Source organism: Lagopus muta, chromosome 12, assembly GCF_023343835.1.
Source record: "Lagopus muta isolate bLagMut1 chromosome 12, bLagMut1 primary, whole genome shotgun sequence".
In the NCBI taxonomy this organism is placed as follows: domain Eukaryota; kingdom Metazoa; phylum Chordata; class Aves; order Galliformes; family Phasianidae; genus Lagopus; species Lagopus muta.
Window position 1 is genome coordinate 11,479,086 of NC_064444.1, and position 22,727 is coordinate 11,501,812.

The 22,727-nt window shown below is 46.8% G+C and overlaps 2 protein-coding genes across 6 annotated transcripts in view; one reads left to right on the forward strand and one right to left on the reverse strand.

The window, feature by feature from the left end:
- Positions 1–16,783, forward strand: part of C12H19orf12 (chromosome 12 C19orf12 homolog) — a 56,201-nt gene extending 39,418 nt beyond the window's left edge. The window contains exons 4-5 of one of the 4 annotated variants that reach the window (XR_007379431.1): positions 2,839–2,930; positions 16,745–16,783. The gene's annotated coding sequence lies outside the window, so the exon portion shown is untranslated. Of the gene's footprint in view, positions 1–2,834; positions 2,937–16,744 lie in introns of those variants that run through there. The other 3 variants (XR_007379428.1, XR_007379430.1, XR_007379429.1) reach the window with 3 other exon arrangements.
- PLEKHF1 (pleckstrin homology and FYVE domain containing 1) lies at positions 6,440–14,359 on the reverse strand. Of its 2 annotated transcripts, XR_007379427.1 has the most exons (3): positions 14,287–14,359; positions 7,823–10,293; positions 6,440–6,520 (listed from the first exon to the last, which is right to left on the reverse strand). XR_007379427.1 is itself a non-coding variant. In XM_048958219.1 (2 exons), the coding sequence occupies exon 2, from the start codon at positions 10,279–10,281 to the stop codon at positions 9,460–9,462; it is 822 nt and encodes a 273-aa protein (XP_048814176.1). In that variant the 5' UTR covers positions 10,282–10,293; positions 14,287–14,359; the 3' UTR covers positions 7,402–9,459. The 2 variants fall into 2 exon arrangements, 1 of the variants encoding a protein (XP_048814176.1); XM_048958219.1 differs by lacking the exon at positions 6,440–6,520 and having other exon boundaries at positions 7,402–10,293.
- Positions 16,784–22,727: the final 5,944 nt, after the last annotated feature.

A 22,727-nucleotide genomic window follows, 5' to 3' on the forward strand; every position in this document is an offset into this window, starting at 1 on the left:
TTCAGAGTGCTCCACTGATATTAGTTAATCTGCCAAAATAGCCTTGTGACAAAGCCTTGTGTTTGTATTATATGTGATTTAACTCTTCTATATTGTTCTGCAATAAAACAAAACTGGATGCTTCTTCAGATAAAAATCAGGAAATCAGTTAACCAACCTCAACAATTAAGGTGAACTTCAAAGCTGTCTCGCTTCTTTTGGTTAGCTTTAGCACACCTTTGGGAACCTCAAGCATTCGTGCAAAGCAGCATTGTGTCAAGCATTCAACAGAGTGGCCTCAGTGTTATGCAATGGTTTGTTTCCATTTGCATACACCAATGTATATGGTTTCCACCATTTCTTAACCCAACGCAGGGATGTTGTCCTCGTGCCACTGGAACCAAAGTTAAACCTGGGCACTGTGCTGGTCTTAATCAAAGAGCCCCAGTTTGTGTGCTGCTGGTGCCCTGCTGTCCTTATTATTGTATGCGTACCCTGCCACAGCAGAAAACAAAGTCATGCTGCGTGTAGGTGCAGTGCCGGCATGTCAAGGAAGAACACGTAAGCTCTGTTACAACTGCAGGATTTCAATGCCTTTCTGTGCAGTTAAGTCATCTGCTCCCAGTACTCTAGTGTCTGCATCTACTGCCAGCTTGAACTTGAGCAAGTCATCAGTAGAAAGGTGGATATTGCCTAGTATTGAAAAACACCCACAGAAGAAAGATCACCCTAAATATATAGTCCTAATGCTGAGCTCTGAAAGACCTATTTCCTCTCAGGAAAGGGTTTGAAGTCTCTGTGGACAGATTTCTCAAAATACAAGCTCAATGCTGTATTTTCAGCAGATCAGAAAACAAATAGAAGGGTTGGAATGGACCAAGAAGGAAACCAAGGACAAAGCAGTTAACTTGCTATGTCACTGAATGGATCCAGTTTACAAGCACATCTTGAGTCTGCTTATCCCATTCTCATCAGTCCTTTTTGAGCCCAAGAGAGCAATTGTAGAACTAGAAAAGATGCAGAGGATGATGTGGTATGGAGGTGCATCTGTATAAAAAGGGACTGATTACTTGAAAAATAGTTCAACCTGGAAAAGATACCAATGCAGGGAACTTTAGTAAAGGCTGTGAATGGCACATAGAAGAACAACAAGAGCAATAACATTGCATAAAAGTCAGGGTGTACCCATTGAAACAATTGAGGTAAAAGGAAGTGCTTTTTCACAGTGTTAAAAGTGAATTGTGGAGCAAATTGGCACAGGATGTTCTGGATGCCAAAACAGAAATGTGTTCAAAAAGTGATTAGGCAGATTAATGGTAGAGAGGGCCAGCAGGGACTATTAAACACATTACCCCAGAATCAGCTGCTGGTTTGCAAGAGACTGAAAGAGAGAAATATCAGTCTGTATAACCAAGATGTTATAATCACAATATAATTGTGTATAATCAATAGATATCAAGATGTTATAATCGCAATATAATCAAGAGAGTAAGGCAAAGCAGACAACGATCACAAAAAGAGAATAAGTGGAAGAGCTTACCCTTGGGTTGAGCTCACCAGAAGATACCAAAAGAGGGGATCTCCAGATGAGATCCTTCCCCTCTGGTAGCCAGCTCTTAAATAGGTCCAGGAGGGGGGGAGCCAGACTCCCCCCCTTCCGGCAGCACAGGTGAATTGCCTTCAGCTGTGCTCCTCTGGCTGACTCATGGCTCACCTCAGGTGATCAATCAGAGGTTCAGGCCGTGACTGAGCAGTTCCCATACACAGTCTATGGATGCTTGTTACACTTTCCCTATCAATTTTCAGGTAGGTGACTTGTGGCTCTGGTTTATTAAGGCTACTTATATGTGTTATGCCAAACACAATCTAATACAATTCCCGTAGTGTTATGCCAACATATGTGCTACTGCAAATAAAACATGACATATGTGCTGCCAAAGCAATCGCATTCTGAAAACAGTGCAGCACGCTTCACATGTGTGAATGGAATCTTTTTCCTTTAAGAGGGGAAGACCTGCCCACCTGCCTTTGTGCATGTTATCCCTTCTCAGGAGTGGAGCCTTCCTCCCTGAAAATTTCCAGTGTGTAAATAAGCACTTAAGCAAACCAGAGGAAAACTTGACCTCTCGGTTGGTTGCAACCGGATATTTCATTTTCTCAACATTACAATATCAACTTAAGAATTAATCCAAAATGTTTTTATTCTTTGCACCAATAAGAAAATGCATCCGTGGCACAAGAATCTAAAAACAGACAATATTTATCAAGAAACAAAGCTCATTCATACTCGGGTTCAGTAGAAGTTACATTAAAATATTGTCATGCCATTGGTCTGTTCTGCAGAAGGGAAAGTGGTTCTACTCAGAGAGATTGCATGAGCCCTACACAGATGGAACAGTCCTGCACTTCTTTTTGAATGTTTAACTGCTGTCACAAGACTGAAGTTGATTTAAGTGCTGTTTTGTTATTCTTCCCGAAACTGTAGCAAACTGTCAGTTCGCAGATACAAATGCGTGAGGTTTGTTCAGTTCCAGCATTCTGCCAGATGCTAGCTTCCTAGAGCACAGTGTATTCTCCACATTCCAGCACACATTCCAGGGGTCGTAGCTGTGCAGAGTTTGGCTCCAGGAAAGTTCAGTCTCCAAAACACAAGAGAGAAATTCTGCTGTGGGAGTGGGAGGCAGAAAGTTCAAGTGCTGCTGGGCGGGAGGCAGAGCTTTACTGGAGGTGGATCAGTCTGGTCTGGTCGAAACAGCTGCTATGACCACATCTGGCTCTTGAACTGCCTTTGGAAGCCTGTCTTATGGGAGCTCTGTGGCTCACTTTAATGACTAGATTCTCTGCTTGCTTCCAAGACAGGTCTCCTCCCCATCTCCCACGTGGAAGAGGAGCTGCAGTCCTCATGGGCTCCCTGCATGGCTCGTGAATTTCCCAGATGATTCTCCAGAGTGGTGAGGATGCTGAAACTGGGGAAGTTGTGTTGAGGATTAACCTTTTTTTACCAGGATCTGTTTCTAAATTGTAATGTGTAAAATAACAAGCATGTGTTTTAGAATTGTTGCTGTGATACAGTCGTGTGGTAGATTTTGGTTATTGCGTTCCCTGAGGAGAGAAAGAGAACGTCAGCTAAAATGTTGAATGCTTTGTTAGTGATTGCCAGCATGCTTCAAAAGCTGAAGCTCATGGAAGGAGTGGGTTTTCAACAGGGCCATACTATGCAAGACTGCCCTGCTCTGATGGTTACACTAGCTGTTACAAATCCCGCTCTAATGAGGGTAACATGCCTACGGAATATAAATAGAATAAACCTGCTGTGGTCACATATTAGAAGCCTGTAACTCAGTGGCTCTGCCTTATACGTGAGTTATGTAAATGCCATTTTGGAAATCATCGCCTCACTTCTGACTGCTCCGTGACAGGAAACAAACTCCATGGGTGTGTTGGAGTCCTGCAGGCTTCCTGCTCCCATCTGGTTTCATGGACTGGGCTCTTGCTATAAGATTTTGCATCTCTCTTTGTACCTCCTGCTTTGTCTTTATTGCGAGGGAGCAATATGAAATATGATAAATATTTGCTCTCTACAAATGAGGGCAAGTAATAAGCAGATATAGAAGCTCTATGATTTGGTGGGAGTATTTGTAACAAAGCTGGGGCTATGAAACTGGCATTTCTAGTGTCTGCTTTGAACCAATTTTATTCCACTGTGGAACAAAGAATTCATCTTTTTCTGTTGAAAAGATGGCAATATTAGGAAAATCCATGCTGTACATTTACTGATAGCGTTGTTCTATCATAGCATTAACTACTGTATTATAGCAGCAGAGGTACTGCTGAAGTTTTGAAACAGCAAAGTGTGACAGCCTCTATCTGTCACCCTTCACTAATCAACACTGTAGCTCTTTACCATCTGGGTTTTGGAGAATCTCTCATCATTAAGGCTCCATCCTTGCAAACAGATGGCCACATTGTGTGATGTCCCTGCTGAAGTGCCTGCTGGGATCTATACAGACCTGTTGGGACAGATGCGTGGGTTTGCTCAGCCTGCTGGCATGCACGTCTTGCACTTATATAGAAGGTGGTTCTAAGAGAAAGAACAAACATGGAGGCTGCCTGATACCTGTAGGCCAAACCCTTCCCTGGCCACATCACCAGTGCCACTGACACTGGCTGGGGTTGGGGATGAACGAGCAAAGACCTGCAGGCTGAGAAAGCCATGCACTGTAAAGTCTAGCTGGGCTGCTTGGTTTCTAGAGGCTGGTCAGTAAACAAGATTGTTTGAGCACATTTTGAAATGCTAGAAACTGGTTTATCTGAAACCTGCTGCTGAGTAAACATTCTTCAAGACAGAAACTCTGATGAAAACAAAATAGTGACTTGGGTGCAGCAAGCTGGGCACTGGTTGTTCTGGTGTGTGTTTCTGTGTTGCCAGCTTGCACTGCAGTATCCAGGCCATTCAGGTGGTCTGGACAGTCGCTGGGTGCTGCTGTCAGTGGTGCTCAGGCACCTGGGGCAGCGTGTCACATATGGCCTGTTACTGCTGGGCCTGGCAGTAAGCAGGCTCTGGCAGCTCGCATTCAACCCAGCTGATCTCAGCCAGGCTGCAGCGCGGCCATGTGCCTGAAGGCAGGCTGTGGGGATGTGCCATGAAGATGGTCCCTCTGTGGGCTTTCATGGGAGAAGGAACAGATCTGCTGAAAGGCCGTGGTGCCACCCTTATTTTCCGTCTGGTATCTCTGGAGGAGCCTTCATGTATGAAACAACTAAGGCATCTGCTTTTACCTTATATGCTGCATCTATGATAAAAGCCACGTGTGACCTTTTCTTCTTCTGTTAGAGGAAGAGGCCCATCTGGCCTTGAGTTAATGCTTTTCCTTTCTCAAATCCTGTTTTTCTAAAACAAAACACTCAGATTGTCTTTAGGACAAATATCTAGAGACCAAGTCTGCTCTGATGAAATAGGTACCAAAGCTTCCCTCAGTGCCCAGCGGCCACACACAGCTGGCACCAGCACTGTGCCCATTGCCCAGCCCAGCCCTGGGCTGCACAGAAGTGTTGTGAGAGCTCTGGCTGATGGAACAGCGACAGGGAGATTGTGTAACATGCCCTGGGCTGTGAAAGTCAGAGAGGTGAACAGAGAACCTGCTTATGGTTTATTGTCACTGCCAGGTCTTGCTGGAAAGGAAGCCCAGCACTGCCTTCAAAGGGAGCTGCTCAGTGCTACTGCGTGTTCGGTCACCATTTTCCTGCATGCCTCTCCTTCAGCTGCTGCCTCAAGAACGCAGCACTGAGTGCTGCTCTGAGGTTTTATGAGCAAGTGCAGAGGCAGTAAAGGCTCTTTCTCATACAGTGTGCTGCACCATGATTTGTGTGTGTGATGTATGGTGCAGAGCAGCCCTGGCTGTTTGCTGCACCCCTGGTGAAGAGCGCTTCTGGGAGAGGCCCTCCAGTGTTTCTATCTGGGGTGGCTGGACAAGAGTTTCTTGGAGTTACTTTCTGTTACTGTGTCCACAGTGGAAATAACAGTAAGCATAGAGTGGCTTGGAGAGGCTTGGAGCAGAAACAGCCAGAAGTAGGAGCCTCTGTTTTTAGTTTGAGACGTGTCTCTTTAAAGCTCTGCTGTGGTTGGGTCCATCTGTGCTTGTCATTCCTTTGTTAACCAAAAATCCCAAGCTGAGGAAAAACTGCTTTGCAGTTGTAGTGAGATGGAAGAGGCCCTGGGCTGTGGCAGAGCCAGAACTTCTGCCTGGGATAAAAACTATTTGAGTAACTTGGAACTGTGGAGCTGGCTCACTTCACTGTGCTGCCTTCAGATGGCTGGACATTGTGCTGAGTCAGCAGTGTGCTCCAGAGCTTGTGGTGTTCCTTGGCTGTGCCTCAGGCAGGAACACGCCTCTCCACCGAAACCCTTCCATCCTTTCTTTTCAGTTTACTCACAGATCACATTTCCCTGCTTTTATTTTGCTTTTGTGACTGGCTGCTGTGGCAGTGTCTCTTCTTCCTTCCCAGGGATTGTGAAGGGCTAATGTGGATTTCATCACAGCAATGCCTTTATCTCTGTTTGCCTGTCACTGATGGAGAAACCCCAACAGCTTCAGTAGGTCTGGTAACATTCCAGTTTTGTTTCTCTTGTTCTCTTGCAGCTTTGGGGACTGTCATCTGACTCGTGTGCCCAGCTGCAAAGCAGAGATTTTGCTGAGTGCCAAAAATCTCTTGCGTTTCTCTTACAGTGACTGGATTCCAGATTCTGCTCAAAGGAACAGAAAGACCCAATTTCAGCCAGCTGGATTTCCTGAACCAGGCACCCCTGCTGGAATGGTCACACAGTGCTGCTGTGTTTGGGTCTCAACATCTTCAGGCAGGAACCTGTGCAAGGAAACCTTTCTGGCAACTAATCCCCACACATTGTGTTTGGGAGTCCTTTAGGGAGTGGCTGTGACTCCACAAACTCTCCTGCCTGCATGTTTTTTCCAAGTGAGCATTCAGACTGCTGCTCTTTCTGCTGTTTTCTTCAGATTTTAATGAGTCCTTGGCAGCAGAAGTACTGAGCAAAAAAAAAAAAAAGAAAAAGGAAGTGCCCCATTAATGCACTGGAGATAGAATCAGGCTGGAAAACTCCAAGATTGACTGTAATAGCACTGACCATAATGTAAAACCCGTATGCTGAGGAGGCCAGATACTCCTCTGTATCTAAGGTCTTTCAGGAGAAGTGTGTTCTCCAACCTGTGGCAGCCCCAGACTTTCCAGGTCTCCCTGCCCATCAGCAACAGCACAGCCAGCATTTGCAGGAGCAGCTGCTGAGAAATGCCCTCAAGCTCTGTCTGCATGGCTGCAGCACTGAGCAGCACTGACTGTCTTGCAAGAATGGAAAACTGAGAAAGAATATGAAGGTACAGGAAGTCAGTGTGTCCGTCTGAAGTTTATGGAAGTGCAAGTGCCAGTGTGCACCTCGGGCCTAAAGCAACAATCAGACTGATACTTAAAGTAGTGGTGCGTGTCTTGGCAGTTGTCCTTAGTCCCACGGGTGTCACAGCTTTTCTGTGCTTGACTGTTTTTCCATACAGAAGAAGTGCTGAGGCATTGGAGCAGGGTGCCTGGGCAGGTGGTGGAGTCACTGTTCCCAGAGGTGTTTAAGGAGAGGGTAGAGGTGGTACTCAGGGACACAGAGAGTGGGCAATTCTGGTGGCAGGTGGACTGTTGGACTAGATGATCTTAGACATCTTTTCCCACCTAAATGATTCTGTGATGATTAGAGGTGTGACTGTCCTCCATTAGTGGATAAAAACAGTTCACAGATCTCTTGGGAATTGATAATAATAAGACCCTTGGATACAGAAGAAAAACTGATCTCTAAGAGGACTGAGGAATAGGTTCAAAACTGGAATACATTTCTGAAGCCAATTACTGGGAAGAAACTGAGAGTTTTGCCTATGGAGTACAGAATTGGAACTTAAGTTATGCACACTGATTCAACAACTGTGCTATTTTTGGCTTGTGAACTGTTCTAATGGCTGTTTATTTTTAAGGTCATTTTCTGTTTGCACAGCATATACACCCTTCTGGTGGGTGGGAGGCATTATAAAAACAATCACTGCTGCTCAGAATTATGAACTAAACTCGAAGAGGGATGGAAAAAAAACAGAACTTGGTGTACTTACTACTTTAAAAAACATCTGTTTAGGTCAGAAGGCTTTGTTGACCCATTCCAAGCTGTGGCCCCACCGGAAAAATCCCATCCCAATTAACATAGATTACCACAGGGGATTGCAAAAGACTTGGGAAAACTCGGACAGAGTATAAACAGAAAGGAAGCATCAGGTTTGGCAGTTTCTTCCAAAATACTCACCTTCTGGTAGCAAATACAAGACTAGAATGTTCATCTCATGGCTGAAGAGTTGCTAAGAGCTGGATTTCATGCTGGCTGGCCATGCCTGAATCACAGCATCTGTCTTTTTAAGGCTCGTGTAAAATAACAACACACTTCACTGACATTTTCTGGCTTCTTCCTGGTGGCTGTATCTTTATTCCCACACAGTCAAGTAATACAAATTGATTGGACAGTGGCAGTTTACAAAATAAAGTAAGAATGATTACTCTGAGCTTAAATTAAAAAAAAATCTAAATCTGGCCACGTGGAATTCAATGCCATATTTAGACCAGAAACTGGTAAGGAAGTGGTTCATAACATTGACGGTGTATTCTCAGCCATGTTCCTTTCCCAGAAAATAAAATACACCATACAAAAATATACTAAAATTATTAACTGAGTTGGTGGAAATTGTCTGCTGCAATATAATTGCTGTTGTCTGATTTTCAGCATATTTACTCCAGCACTACGTTATGACAGAAGTAAACTGTGTTTATTCAAATATTTGAATTTATTTTGAACTTTCAAGTTCATCTCAAATTAATTTTCTTGTGCTCCAGCCCTGAAGATGCATGAAGGACATTAAGTTTGGACTTGTGCAACTGATACAAGTGAGGGAGCACAGGAGTGTTCAGTTCCTTGAGGTCTTTTTCAGGAAGGGAGTGGGAATCAAAATGCTGAACCTCTTTGATTTTAAAAATTCTAGAAAAATGCCCCAGATTAAGACTTGCTAAAAGTCTTCCCTGGGCAACTCTTTTTCCTGATAGGCTTGAGGTCATCAGCTCTCTAGCAATCTGGTGAAACTGCCTGGTTTTGAGATCTGGGGCTCTGCTCTTGAGTCAGCTGCAGTAAACCTTTTCCTTCTCTCCTTTATATAAACATACCTGTCCCTCTTCCCATCCCTCCCTTCCTTGTCTGATAGCACACATATCTGATATCACGATTTCTTTCTATGAGAGCCCCAGCCCTTTGATGAGCCTCATATGCATTCACAGTGCCATTTCCTTAGTGTTTCCAAAGTTCAGAATTCCTGGTGTAGAAGTCAAAGTCCATACCTATTTCACCACCCACTGAGGAGAGGCAGGTTTGCACAGTTGCAATGACAATCTCTAAAGTTGATGTAATACCTGTGAAAAGAGCCTGCCCTAGAAGTTCTCTGTTCTTTGCAGAGAATGCCTCATGGGAAGCAAAAGCACCAGTTTTCTGCAGAGCCCCAGAAGGGTCTGAAGGTCCCCTCACCTCTGAAGGAGGAATTCAACATGAGCAGGCAAGCGTATTTCAGCCAAGGATTGCTAGCTCCTTTTTTCTCCCAAGAGTATTATTGCTCCACTTTTGCAGACAGGAAGATTAAGGCACAGAAAGGTGAACTCACTTGGATCAAGACTGATCTCTAGTCCAGTCTCTTCTCTAAGCTGTCATTCTGTGCTTGTGTATAGGAGACGTTCTCAGAATGACCTGGGGTAGTCCATGACCTTTGTTCCCCTCGCAGACAGCACAAACAGGGGCCAATATCCACCTTCCCAGGCACGGCCTCCGCAGAACACACCAAGAAGGACATGCATTGGAGGCCAGAAGTTGGCTTCCCAATATTGAAACACCGCTGGTTCTCGAGGAGGTCAGCTATGGAAAGATGACCAAGATACCTCTGAGGTATAAAACTCTGTGTCTGCTGGCCACTGGTCAACTTTGTAATCATCAGACTTGTCACTGTCATCACCGCTGGAGGGTTCATAGCCTGGGATGGCAGAACGGTACCGCCCCGGCTGCCGACAGTCAGCCTCCTCTTCCTTCTTCTGTTCTGCCAGCAGCTGCCTGTAGCACAGGTTGCAGACCCTCAGGGGCTTGGGGGACAGCCGGGGCATCAAAAACCTCTGCCTGGAGCAGTCTCCACACACCACAAAGCCACACTTGCGGCAGTGGTGCCTTCGAGTGAGCGTGGAGAACTTGGTCTGCGTGCAGCGCATGCAGATGTCTGTCGCCTTGTCGGGGATCCAGGGGGCCGCGTGCTCTGTGGAGGGCTGCCTGCCCGTCTTTGTCAGCAGGTGCCTGATGCACTCCTCCAGATGGCTGATCCACTCCTTCCGCTCCGTCAGGGACGCCGCAGAAACCACAAAGGACTTTTTTGAGGTTTTGATCATCCAGCGGTTCTTCATCTGCAAGGTGTCGGGCAGCGTCTCCAAAGTGACATCTTCAAGGGGAATGATGTGCTGGGAATTGTACTTCCTTTTGTTAATCACTATGCTCCCATACACGAGGATGTCATTGAACAGGAAGAATATGCGAGGCTTTGGTTTCTTGCGGCATTCTTTGGTTAAAATCCCTTCTCCCAAAAGGACTCTCCCTGGCACAGCTAAGGGTTGTCCAGAAGCCCCAAAGCAGTTTTCCACAGCAGCAATGCGCTGGCTGTTGATCTCGGTGTTTGCGAGGTGGTCCACCATCTCCAGCTCACCCTGAAGAGAGGAAAATAAAGAAGTGGTGAAGCTGCACTTGGCAGACCACCAGGACGAGGCCGAGCAGCGAGCCTGCGTGCACGTGATAAGCTTCTCATGTCAGTGGAGGTTAAAATAATCTCTTTTCCACTCTTCACATCAGTTTATGACCTTTTAGAATTATTTTTTCAAAGTTTCTGACCGCACTTTGCAACAATCTGGCCTGCATTGGGGTGGTTCCATTCTCAGCAATGGAAGCTCTCTAATACAGAACCCTCTTTTCCGTTACAACCGTGCTTTTTACCAGTATAACTGCATTCCCGTATGAAAGAAAGCAGACTGGCCTGAAATACTTCATACACGGGGAGTTTCTGCACTGTGACAGCTGGCAGGGTCCAGGGCCAGGCCCTTCTGTCCCTGCCAGCAGTGAGCACAGCTGCACAGGCGCTGTGCTAGTGCTGTGAGCTGGCTGATGATGGGCTGGATGCAGTGCAGGGAGAACATTTGTGGTCTCTGGAGCCAGTCTCCCATTTCTGCCTGCGCGCTCGTTTTCTTGAAGATTAGCTGCAGATACACACCGCCCAGAATGCTGTTTTGGGTCAGAGCTGAGGCAGACTTTTGGAACCAAACAGAGTGCTCTACTGTTTGTTCCCACTGATCCTCCCTGCATGACAAAATGAAGAAAAAAGGAAGGAAAAAAAAAAAGAAAAGCAAAAAGGCAGCAGCTACATGAATAAAAAAAACACACAGCCAGCTCCTTCCTCCATTGCCCCAGCTGTGCTTTGGCTGCCTGTGCTTCCAGCTATAAGACACATCACTCTGAAAATAGCCTGATGTCTGCTGAAAGGGAAGTAGACCGCAGCATGCTCATCTTTCCCTGCACCTCTGCACCCTTGTTCTCACACAGCCCAGGTGCTTGTGGTTTTTTAAAATGTACATAAAGGTAGCTCTGAAGCAAACGCTGATGTTGTGCTACTAATAGTTTGCAGTAAGAAAAGTGCTTTATGTTGTACATTAAACTTTTCAGTGCACCTAATTCCTTCTGAGTTTAATGGTATACCAAGACTATTCAGGCCTAACAATCCACGAGAAAGTGAGTCATTTCCTCTTAGAGAGGTAGTTCAGCAATCACGAGGTAGCCCACAGATCACAGGGATCTGTGCAGTCCTAGTTTCTGTGAGCATTTCAGACCATAACCCATATAGAAGCTCTCGCCACATTTTTCCCATCTTTGAGTCCTTATAGCCAGAGTGTCGGAATGTAGGGGAAAGGGAAGGCAAAGACAACAACACGCTGAGTTCTGAGCATTTGAGATGATGATTTACATTCTTGTCTTGCCCTTCACTCCAAATACCTTTCAGAATGCTACAAGGGAAACCGCAGAATAGCTGTTCGAGGTCGCTGTGCACTGTTTATGTATTGCCTAAGCTATTTAACAGACTGCTCAATTCTCTCTAGTCCCCAGATTTTTTTCTTTAGAGCAGGCCAGCAGTCCCTGTACAAAGTAATGGTGCTGGTTCAGCCCTGTGAGGGAACCTGAAGGAAATGACTCTGCATTAATAGCTTTTTGTAAGTAGTGCTGTGTGACCAGTGCTTCTCAAAAGCTGCAGCTATTGGGATTTCTTTTTGATGCACAAAGGCAGCACCTTCTGCAGCATGAGGCTTGTCTGCAGGATACCGGCATGGCTTCCATCAGCCCTGCTTGCTGCCTGACAACCTTCCCAAGATTTGTCTTGCAGGAGCTGCTGGGATCTTGGAAATGCACACAGCCGGGCAAACCCAAGCTGACATGTCACCAAAAGAGGACAACCCTGGGTGAATCTTCTCCTTCAATTAAAGGCAGGAGGCCTCCCAATTCTTCCTGTGAGTATGTGAATCTTAAGGATCCTGAAGTCCAGATGTGATGGAGCTGGACAGTGTGAAACATACCCACTCGTGTGTGTCCTCCAGTGTGATGTGCAATTTAAAGCTAACCGTAAGTTAAATAGTTACAAAAAAAGCATCAGAGAGATGGAAGAAGTATAAGAAAATACCTTCAGAGGAAATCAAAGTGAGCAGCTATGTAGTAGAAAAGTGTGAAATGTGAAGGAAACAAAAAGGGGCTCCCATTAAGTGTCACGCTTCCACACAGAGAGTGCCTTCTTCCCTCTGGATTGTTACACACGTAAAAAGCCATGAGTTAACTAAGAAAAGCTAACTCCTTCTTGGGAAAATCTCCCTGCTACAACTAGAAGTGTCATCTGTTGCTCTAGGCCTGGATATTTCCCTAAGGAGTTCTCACAGGGAAGCAAAATAAAAGCTTTTTTCTTCCATTTCTATCCCCTCAGGCGTAATAACGTTCCAGTAAATAACTGGAGCACAGAAGTTAAAAAAAAAAAAAAAAAAGAAAAAAGAAAAAAAAAAAAAAAGGAGTGGGACTCACATTGCTTAACTTCAGGCTTGGACAACAGCTTCAGTACAATTCTGCACTCCCTGTTCAGCTGTGGGGAGGCAGCCAGCTGTAAGGGGTGGCTCACCCCATCCCACCATGAGGGAGAGCAGCCCTGCCCCGAATTTCTACACAGCCCAAGGCTTGACTAAACGACAGACAGATTCCATGTTAATAGCATGACTCACTGCAGATAGTGCTCAGCTCTGCTTTGGAATGGAACTGCTATGTATGGCAGTTCCAGAATAATATGGTTTCCCTTACTATGAAGCATCCCTGCCTTTAGGAACAACAGTGATGTGGTATAAAAAGCAGAGCATAAATTGTATTCTAGTCATTCTAGCAGATAATTTTTTCCCTTTTTCATCAGGTTTGCTCTGTGACTTCAGATTGTGCTGCTTGTTACCGAGTGATGCAAATGCACATATGCCTCACATGGTAGAAGAGCGGGAAGATGTACTTTACTGGCATCCTACTTTACATGAGAGTTTTCAGCATGGCAAAGTTTCCATTCTTTTTTGTGTCATGATCTGTTGACTTTGCATGTGATCAAACATATCCAGTTTGTACAGTTGGTATTCAAAGGAAAAATACTATTTTGTCTGCACCCAACTTCACTTTTTAACAATGAGTGCTTATTAACTTATGAATATAAATAGCCATGCTGATGCTTGCCTGGCAGTACTCCCGGGTCACTCAGCCTGGGCTATGCTTTTGAGGCTGTATGCAGCTAAAGTGCAGGCAGAGCAACGCTGGGAGCAGTTCTGCCTGACTCTTCAGCCCCGCAGCCAACCTGCGCAGACAGATCTCGCTATCCGCAATCACACCAAGCGCTGGGCCGGCCCGGCTCTGCCGGCACCCGCAGCAGCACGACGCTCCGCGCCTCGCCTCCCTCCAGACCTCTTCCTCCTCCCGGTTCTGGCAGCTGGGAGGCCTCGGGACACAGGGCTGACAGAAGCTCCTCCGCACCCAACCCTGAGCGCCCGGGGCGAGCAACGAACGCCGCTCCGCTTCACTTTCTGCCCGCTTGCGGCTCGCCTCTCCCTCGCTAGCAGCCGGCAGAGCCCCGGGCACCCGAGTGCGGTGCAGACTCAGCTGACAGCGGGCCGGGCTGCACAAGCACCAAGAGAACAGCAGCGCACGGGAGCACGCAGCAGTCACTCACAGGGGGACCGGAGGCCTCCGACCCTCCCAGTGCCCCTAAGCACGGGCAGGTGCGAAACGCGCTCCCGCAGGCTGAGCAACAAGCTTTGTCCCCGCGCCTTCGGTTCCGTGCTCGTTCTCGCTAAGCGGAGCGCCTCCACCGCGAGCGAGACGGCTGAACCCCCACGGCCCCGTGCACGGCGAGCCGGGCACGCCCGTGTCCCGAGCGGAGTTCACGTAACGCTCAGCACGGGCAGCGCGGCCGCTCGGGGCGTTCTTTCCCTCTTTCTTTCTCCCCCGCCTTCTTTGCAGCCCGCCCCGCTCGCCGCAGAGCCGCCGATGGGCGCCCGCGCGGACCCCGGCCCGGCACGGCGCGAGCTCCCGCGCTGCTTCACGCAGAGCCGCTGTCCCTCTCGGAACGGAGCCCCGCGCCCCACGCTCACCTGACGCCCGTCCCTCCGCCCGCGGCACCGCTGCTCCCCGGCCGCCCTCGCGCCAAGCGGCTCCGCTCGGCGGCCGCCCCGCCCCGCTCTCCCGCCCCGCCCACTCAGAGCCCGCCGGCCAATGGGCGTCGCTCGAGCTCGGCGCGCCGCGGGGGCACGCTCCGCCTTTTCGGCGGGCAAAGCTCAGCGCCGCCGGGGGGCGCTGTAGAGCGAGCACGCCGTGACGGCCTGCTGGGGAGGTCTCTCGCGGGCTGGCCGCGGTCACGTGGGGCGGCGGCGGCGGGGCGCTTTGTGTCGGGCCGCTTCGGCCTCGCGGGGCTCCGTCAGAGGGGCTGGCATCTAACTGAGGTGCTCGCTGGCTGTAATAGCTCTTCTATTTTTAATGGGCACTGATGGACCTGTCAAAGTATTAGAAATGTGTTTTTTTCCCCACAATCTCCTTTTCCCAGGCAGCGGTAGCGCGGGCAGCTCGCAGCAGCTCGGGGCCGAAGCGCTTCGCAGTGCGGCGTTCCGCGCGGCCGCGCTTCACGCGCTGATGCTGCGGGCAGTGAGGGGCGGCTGTGGGCCACACCGCCTCCGGGCTGAGGGGCGGAGCAGCTGCAGTCTGGGTTAGCAGCCTTTGGTGTCCTGACCTGGCGCCGGTGCCGTTGTCTGATCCGTCGCCTCCGTTGTTTGCTCACGAGCCGCTCGTTTAGCGGTAGCTGAACCATCGTGCCCGAGTGGGGTGCAGTGGTTTCAGAGCAAGTAAAGGGAACTGCAGCTGCAGGTGAGCTCTGCGGTGGAGAAAATGCCCCGTTGTCATCATACACCGGCAAAGTTACCTCTGTGCGAGTGGTGTGCATGGAGGGATGAGCGTCGTGTCATCTGGCTGCAGGTGGAATCACCCTGTGGTACACATCTGTGAGCCTGTGCTGTGTCTCGGCACTGTGTGCTTCAAATATGCGGTGCTTCCAAGTCTGGCAGTGCACAAATCACAGAGCCATGCTTGGTTCCATTGCTACAGATCCAAACTGAAAACGTTTCCAAAAAATTACTAGCTCAAATACACTGAAAGCACTGGCAGCAAAGAGGCTGCTGGGACCTGGTGGCTCCTCTCTGCCGAGGACGGGAGTGCCCACTTGTTGGCTTGTTCCACAGGGCCTGCCTGCAAGGAGATTGCCAGCGATTAAAATATTGCTGAGAGCAGCCATGAGACTTGCTTGCTGCCGTCCCCTTTGTGTTGGGAAACGACATACAAGAAAGGTGCTTTTGTTTGTACAGCAGCATTGCTGTGTGGTATGTGAGCAGCCACTGATAGACAGCTCAGCTCAGGTCTCCCTGCAGCTGTGACAAACACTGTGCTGTGCAAGGAGCACAAAAACACTATTCCATGCAGATTCTAAGCTATCAAGTTTGCATCATAAAGAACCTTGCATTTGCTGTGCCTTGTCCTTCCCTACTCACATGTTCAGCTGTGTTTCTCTGGTGGTGTGCGGTACCACCGTGGTGCTGTATGCAGCCTTTAGGAAGAGCTGGCATACTGAACAACCAAAAGTGACCAAAGAGGCCAGTGGCACAGGCTGAATGTAAATGCTGTGTATAAATACATCATAATGAATTGCTCTTTGGTAGGTTGTTGGAAAAAGAAAGAAAGACATCCGCGGTTGTCAGTGTGATGAGAAATGTTTCAAAGTCATTTTGTCTACACTGGTGTTTGTGTTGAGCTTTGACAATTGTCTGCACATCTCGGTGCTGTAAAGTTGTGAGGTATTTTCCTTGGTCCTTAATATTCAGTGATGAATAATGGTAGTGGTGAAACAAGTAGTGGGAATGAAGGATGCTAAGAATCTTCCTGCTAAGCCAGTTTTGGTTTAATAGCTTGCTCTCTTCACAGTAGTGTGTAATTGTAATCACAGAAGTGGTCTGAAGGTCTGATCCAAAGCTTGGTAAGAGTTCTGATTTCAGTGGAGTCTTGGATCAGCGTGTAATATGTAATTCTATTAATATATACTGTTAAATATGGAGGGTATTTTATTTCTAAAATCTTCTTCATATGATGTCATCAGTGTCATTCTGCATGGTACTGAGGTCTGATGGAACTTGAAATTTAAAGCCATGAGCAAACCAGATGCACCAGCATCCTCCTGCAGGGCTGGACCAAGCAGGCAGCAGGTGGGTCTCAGTGGGAAGATGCAGCAGTGATGGAGAAGCTGCAGTGGCCAGGACTGTGGGTGTGCTTCCCTCACAGCGCAGACCTGGATCCCATCCCTGCCTGCCCCATGTCACCTCTGGCTGCTTCCATGTGGGCTGTTGGGTTTACAGCAGCGAGAGCGCTTTGTAGCCGTAGAAGTGAGTGTGAGAAGCAAGGAAGCAAGGAGTTGTATTTTTTCAGTAGAGAAGATTCTTTTATCCAGGTTACTTAGGCTCAGGTTTTTTGGGGGGTTGCATTGCTAACTGTGCTTTCTTTCACTCTTAACAGGGTGCGTGCTGGATTGGGCATTGTGAGTCTCCACGTTTCACAGAGAAGCTGCCCAGAAGGGAACTCGCAGCAGAGAACATTGCTCTGTTCTGTGGAGCTGCAGGGGTGAGTACCAGCAATGAGCGAGCAGTAAGCTGGGTGTGCTGCCCTGTCACTGTGAGTAGTGTTCACCCAGTGATTGCAGCAGATGCTGATTGGTATGAAAGAGGATGAAAGAGGAGAGTGAAAAAGAGGTTTGAGGTAAGAGTGTGAAATGCCAGAACCATGAAACAGAGCGGGTGTTTGGTGTGGAGAGAGGTGTGATGTTGGAGAAGAAACATGTGAAATTAATGAGAAGAGAAATGTCTAAAGCAGCATTTTGCAGCACGCTCTGAGGGAGGACTGCATTTTTGGGTTCGACTGTCCTTCCCTAGTAATGTAATTCTGTGCACGTTGGTCATTCGAACTCTTCTAGTATTCCTGTTATATTTGAACAGTGATCTTATATTCACTGTGTGCTTTTGTTGCACAAGATAAACCATGGTGAACAATTAGATGTTTCAAACAGTAAACTTACGTAGATAAGGCATTTCAAATATCAAAATGGAGAAAAAAGCAGAGGGAACAAGAGTGTAATGATCATCAGTTAATTTAAAAAGATGTAAATGTGTTCACCTATGATTGACTGATAAGTCAAAGACACGCAAAGAGTTTCATTCAGAAGCCCCGCTTTGTGAGTGCACATAGATTCTATTTATGTGACAAACATGCTTTGGTTGCTTTCCTTTGGAAAACTCCATTGGAACTGCTGCCCAAGCTGAGTGTGTGTGTTGCTCTGAAGGAAAAAATCATCTCTTTGTGAGGGATCTGTGCCTTGCCCCACATCAGTGCCATTTGTGCAGGAAAGGAGCTGTCGTGGTTGCCTGGGGCATCTGAGGAAGTTCTGTGCACTGAGTACATACTGCAAAGAGTTCTGTGAAAGGAGAAGGAAAAAAAATGTAAGGAAAAAGTAAGGAAATATAGTTTCCCTTTGCGTTCTTCAAATAAAAGGGAAAATCAGAAATGCAGTGTTTCTTCAAGGTGTTGTGCTGATATCATGGAAAGAGCATGCTTCAGTTTGGCTGGAATCTCTGCCCATTGGCACGTTGGATCTTGAAGTGGGAAGGTTCTGAGCTGAAGGAGGAGCCCCAGGGATTTCTTACAAGATGGAAGGCTTATCTGCTTTTAGGTAATGTCTCGCTGATGAGGTTGTGCAGGGTAGGAAATGTGACACTGTCCAGAATGCAAAGGATGTGTGAGAAGGATCTCACTGTAAGTGTGAAAGTTGTTGCCCACTTGAGAAACCAGAGGGATTTTGTGTGATAGGGGTGTGCAGGAGTTGTCCATATGCATGAGCTACCATCCTGCCTTTTTGGGAGTGGTGGGTACCTGCAAAGAGTTAACATTTCCTGCGATGTCTCTTTTTCTGGTATAATGAGATATGCAGAAGGCCTTATTTTGTTTTTTTTTTGGGGGGAGGGCGTTTTTTTTTCTTCCAGAATGAAATACTTTGACTCTAACCTCAGTCCTGAAGAGCAATTGAGGGGAGGCAGGGGAAGGCAGTGCAGTTTGGCTCTGTACCTTTTGGGCCGTCTGAATTCATTAGTTTTGGAGCCCGCCAGGTGCCTCAGCCTGTGTAGCTCCTCCTGCACCCAACCTGGGAGACTCTCTTACCACTACTGCATGCATTAGCCTTCATTAATACAATTAGCATAATATCAATTAGGATTCATTATTCCCTACGAAAAGATAAAGCCAGTAATACGTATCTCAGAATCAAATTCCTTAGCGCCTTGTCTTGGGATTGCTTTATTTTGGAGTTGTTTGCCTCTTTATATCCTTCCATCCCCTAGAAAAAAAGAAAGCCACTTAATTGTAAAACTGTTTGGGTCTGAGAAATGCGCGGAGATGATTCTTCATGCAGGCTAAAGAGGTGAAGTGATCTATGGGACCCACGCGGCTCAGGCACCGCTCAACAGTCGGAACTGCGAACTTCATCTTCTTCAAGCACAAAAGCTACTTAGTTTCCCCATGTTGAAGACTTTTTATAATAGCAATAAGACAACTCTAGAGAGAACCATCTAATATTAACTCCGGGGAGTAATCATCTAATCACAATCTGGGGGTGATTTGAAGCACTCATCTGGACCAAATGCCTCACAACACCCCAGGAGTGGTTTTATTGCATGATAGCAGTACCCCATTGAGCCTTATTGCTTAATTAAAAACAAATTCCCAAGTAATTTTTTTGCCTTTCCATAAAAACACAGTAGTACATAGCATGTATAAAACATCCATTAAGTGATGGTAGATGCAAATTTACATTGTGAGATACAATGCTTTTCTTTACCACTTGGGGTTGAAGCTAAATGTAAAACCATTTCCTATAATCTGCGCACTGCTGCGTTTAGAGAGGAATAAATATGGAAAGAGAAGTTCATCGTAGGATGCCTTGTTTTTATTAAGTGATCTGTTTGGTCTCCTTACAAAGCAGTTTGGTTTCCCGTCCATCTTACAAACACAGTGGTCTACCAGCAGCATGGCCTTTGCTGCCTCCTCCTGCAGGCTGCCTCTGCTCGCAGACCTCTGCCAGTGCACATCTGCAGTAGGAATCCCAATTTCTCTTTGGGGTTTCTGTTTCTTTCTGAGCAGAGAGAGCAGTAATGTGGGTGACGTATCTGGAAAGCATCCAGCATACTGTACAGATGCTGCCCCTATGTCCTTTGTGGGTTTTGTAGACTAATGCAGGTTAAACCTAGTGGACATGTGGTAGAACCACTTGTGGTGGTCCTGCAGCGCAGCTGAACTCAGCCTGCACCAGGCTGGTAGGGCTCCACCTCCCACAGTTTTACTGGACTTGCTGCTACAGCTGTGTCTGCTCTGCAGGAGGGCCAGGTGGAAGGGCAGGAAAGTCCTTTTTGTACTGCTTCAGAATCTCAACCTATAGCTTTCTTTACACATTTACAAAGTGCTTTCATAGCCCCAAAGTGATCTCCAGATGTCATGTTCCCCAAGGATTCTAAGTGTTGTCCATGTATTACAGGCAGAAGCAGTAAGTCCGAGGTTTTACGTGATGGTGTCAGTCTGACTTCTTCATTAAAAAGCACCCAGTGCCTTTAATTGGTGAAGATGTGTCTGCAAGTACGCCTGTTTTGAACAAAAGCTGAGTATTAGTGATAGCTATTACTCTAGTTGTCCTCGTGCCAAAGCCCTCTTGTGGCACCACGAGCTCTGGATGGAGGCTGACAGTTGGATCAGTCTCACCTGCTGTGGGCTCTGCACAGCGCTGCATGCTCCTTTCTGCCTTTCCCCATCAGTGACTGGTTCCCTGGGGCTGGTGGGAGCTGAAGCTGCGTGTGATGCGCAAGTCTTGCTGACGGCGGTTTGCAGCATTCAGTCATGCTAAAGAGGCAGCCTGCTTTGTCCTGTATTTAGGTTTTGTAGAAAATAATTATCATTTGGTGAATGTGTTGCTAGAATGTCTTGTTAAAGAGATGTTAAGCGTTGTGGTGGAGGATTTGTTAAAAAGAGGTGTGGCATTGAAGTGGTGAAAAGAATGAAAGTAAAGCTCACTGCTGCTTCTGCTGCCTGAGGTTAGTGAGGACAGTGCATAGCGTAACAAAGTCTGTGTATTTAATCTGATCTGTAGCAATGTGTGACAATGCTGGCTCAGAAAGGGATGTGAAAGGGCCTGACAGTGTTTTGAACAACACCCATTTTTACCTGGCAGACCTGGGTTTATTGGGGGTGCCATTACCTTGCGGTGATCTGACAGCATAGAGCTGGCTACTCATACAGCTGACATGGAGCACGTAGCCAACAACAGGAAGCCCTAATAAGTTTAATACCTGCAGCAAAGAATTTCTTGTCCCCTCAGCTGTACATCGCTTATAAATGCTCATTTCATCTTATCATACCATGAAGGTGGCTCAGTACAGTGGGACAAAGGTGCACAGCAGCTCCCACAGGCACTGCTGCAGCCCTGCAGTGAGGGTGTGAGGAGAGCTGCCCTGGAGCAGCACCTGAGGAGCATTGTTGCAGTATCTCCTGCTTCTCTTTTTGCAAGTAGGCAGCAGAACGGGAGGGCTGTTGGCCTGCATTACACTGAGCAGAACCAGCTGTGCCCAGCCTTGCTGGCACCTGGTCACGCTGCATGTCTCACCGCATGGCAGCAGCACTGAAGGTTTGCAGAGCACTCTCCTGATCTGTTCTCTCATCTGAGCGTACAGTTTTAAACTTTAGGACACAATAAACATTATATTGACATGTATTTGGCCTTTAACAAGATGAAGAGTTAACAATTTTACATGGATGGTTCTGGGATATATATGACTTCTTCATAACATATATCTTTTTGTGAGGGAAATGAAAGGTATGGTATTTTAGCAGTTGAAAATGCCTACCTTAGTTTGGTTTTGTTTCCTGATGACATTTCGGCACAAAAAGCAATTTAGAAAACATATCTGTGTTAAGTAAAAAGCAGGTGTTACAGAAACATCAGAGGAAGGCAGCTGTCATAGGGTAAGGGATGCACCGGGTTAGCTGTATACATATGCACAGTAAAAAAAGCAAGTTCATACAAGGTGAGGGAGCAGTTTCTAAACACTGTCTGCTTCATGGACAGTTTTTCAGAGCAGAGAGAAAAAAAATCCCTTCAAAACTGTGAGCATCTGGCTCCATCTGCTGGTAGCAAAGCAAAATACGTCGTTCTGGGCTTGGAAGGAGGTGAGGTTTGTGTTTAAGATAGCTGCAGCAAAACCCAACAAGGACAATCATACTAACAAATTAAGTGCCTGTGCCTCAGAACCATGCCCCTGCCCTGCACTTATCTTCCAGCCTCATCCATTTCATTTCATTTCATTGGTGGCTCCAAGCTCTGGTGTCTGGGGTTGTTGTAAAGATACCGTAGGAGTAGTGCCTTGTGCTGAAACTAACAGTAAGCAAATACTGCAAGCTTCTTTTACTGGGAAGCACAAAACAACAAATTCTGCCTGGAGTGTGTTTGATAAACCAGATCTTTTGTGGACATCTGGAGATTGTGTTTGCAAATCCCCTGCCAGCTCGTTTTGTAGTCATTGTTACCATCATTCAGGTTAATTCCTCCACTTTTTCCTTGCTAAAACACGTGGTACTTTATGGCTGAAGAGAGTGGAACAGAAGTTCTTTTAAAGCCCTTCCTGAAGTTTGCTATTTGGAGAAACAAATGTCAGATCACTCACCCTAGCTCAGAACTGCTGCTCTGAAAATGTAGCTGTGAAAAGAGATTACTTGGATACTAGATTAAGAATAATGCAGCAATAGGGGCCTAAAATAGCAAGTGGAAAAAGCACACTTTTAGCTTTTCCTGCAAAGATTTGCCTAAAAAATACTGAATTCCAAGCGAGAATACTCATGCCAAGTTTTAGAATCTCATTTGAATTTTTACAGCAGTTATAATCTCTGACATATAACCTTGGAAGCGAGGTCTCATAACAGAAATGCCGTGTCCCTTGACACCAGAAAGGAGATGCTGTGGTAGGCTGCAATTCTGGAAAAGTTTACAGGGCTGGTTTATGTCTGCATAACATCACCTACATGGCACTGAGATTTTCTTTCCTTTCTCCTCCATATTTCTACGCAGAAAAAATGGAAGTTGCCAAGAGCCCAGGCTGCAAAAAGATCCCACTTGCCAGTGCTTTTTTTCCTCTCATTATCATACGCTTGCAATCAAACTCTAATTTCTGAAATAAAAAACCTGCAGGATTCTTTATTGGGACTATTAAACCTTCAATCTTCATTATTTAGGATGGCTACTTACCTTTTGCTCAATGAAGTCATAATGCAACTGCTCCGATAAAAACTATTGGAATGGTTACTGTGGCAGCGGGTAGATTTTCCTTCGTGTAAAATAATGGGCTGTGAGTGAGACATAACTATCATTTACATTAATTAGGCAGCCATATAATGGGGTGTTCAATAGCTATTA

Coding starts and splice junctions, on each gene's coding strand:
- PLEKHF1 (XM_048958219.1), bottom strand. CDS start 10,281: ATGGTGGACCACCTCGCAAACACCGAGATCAACAGCCAGCGCATTGCT.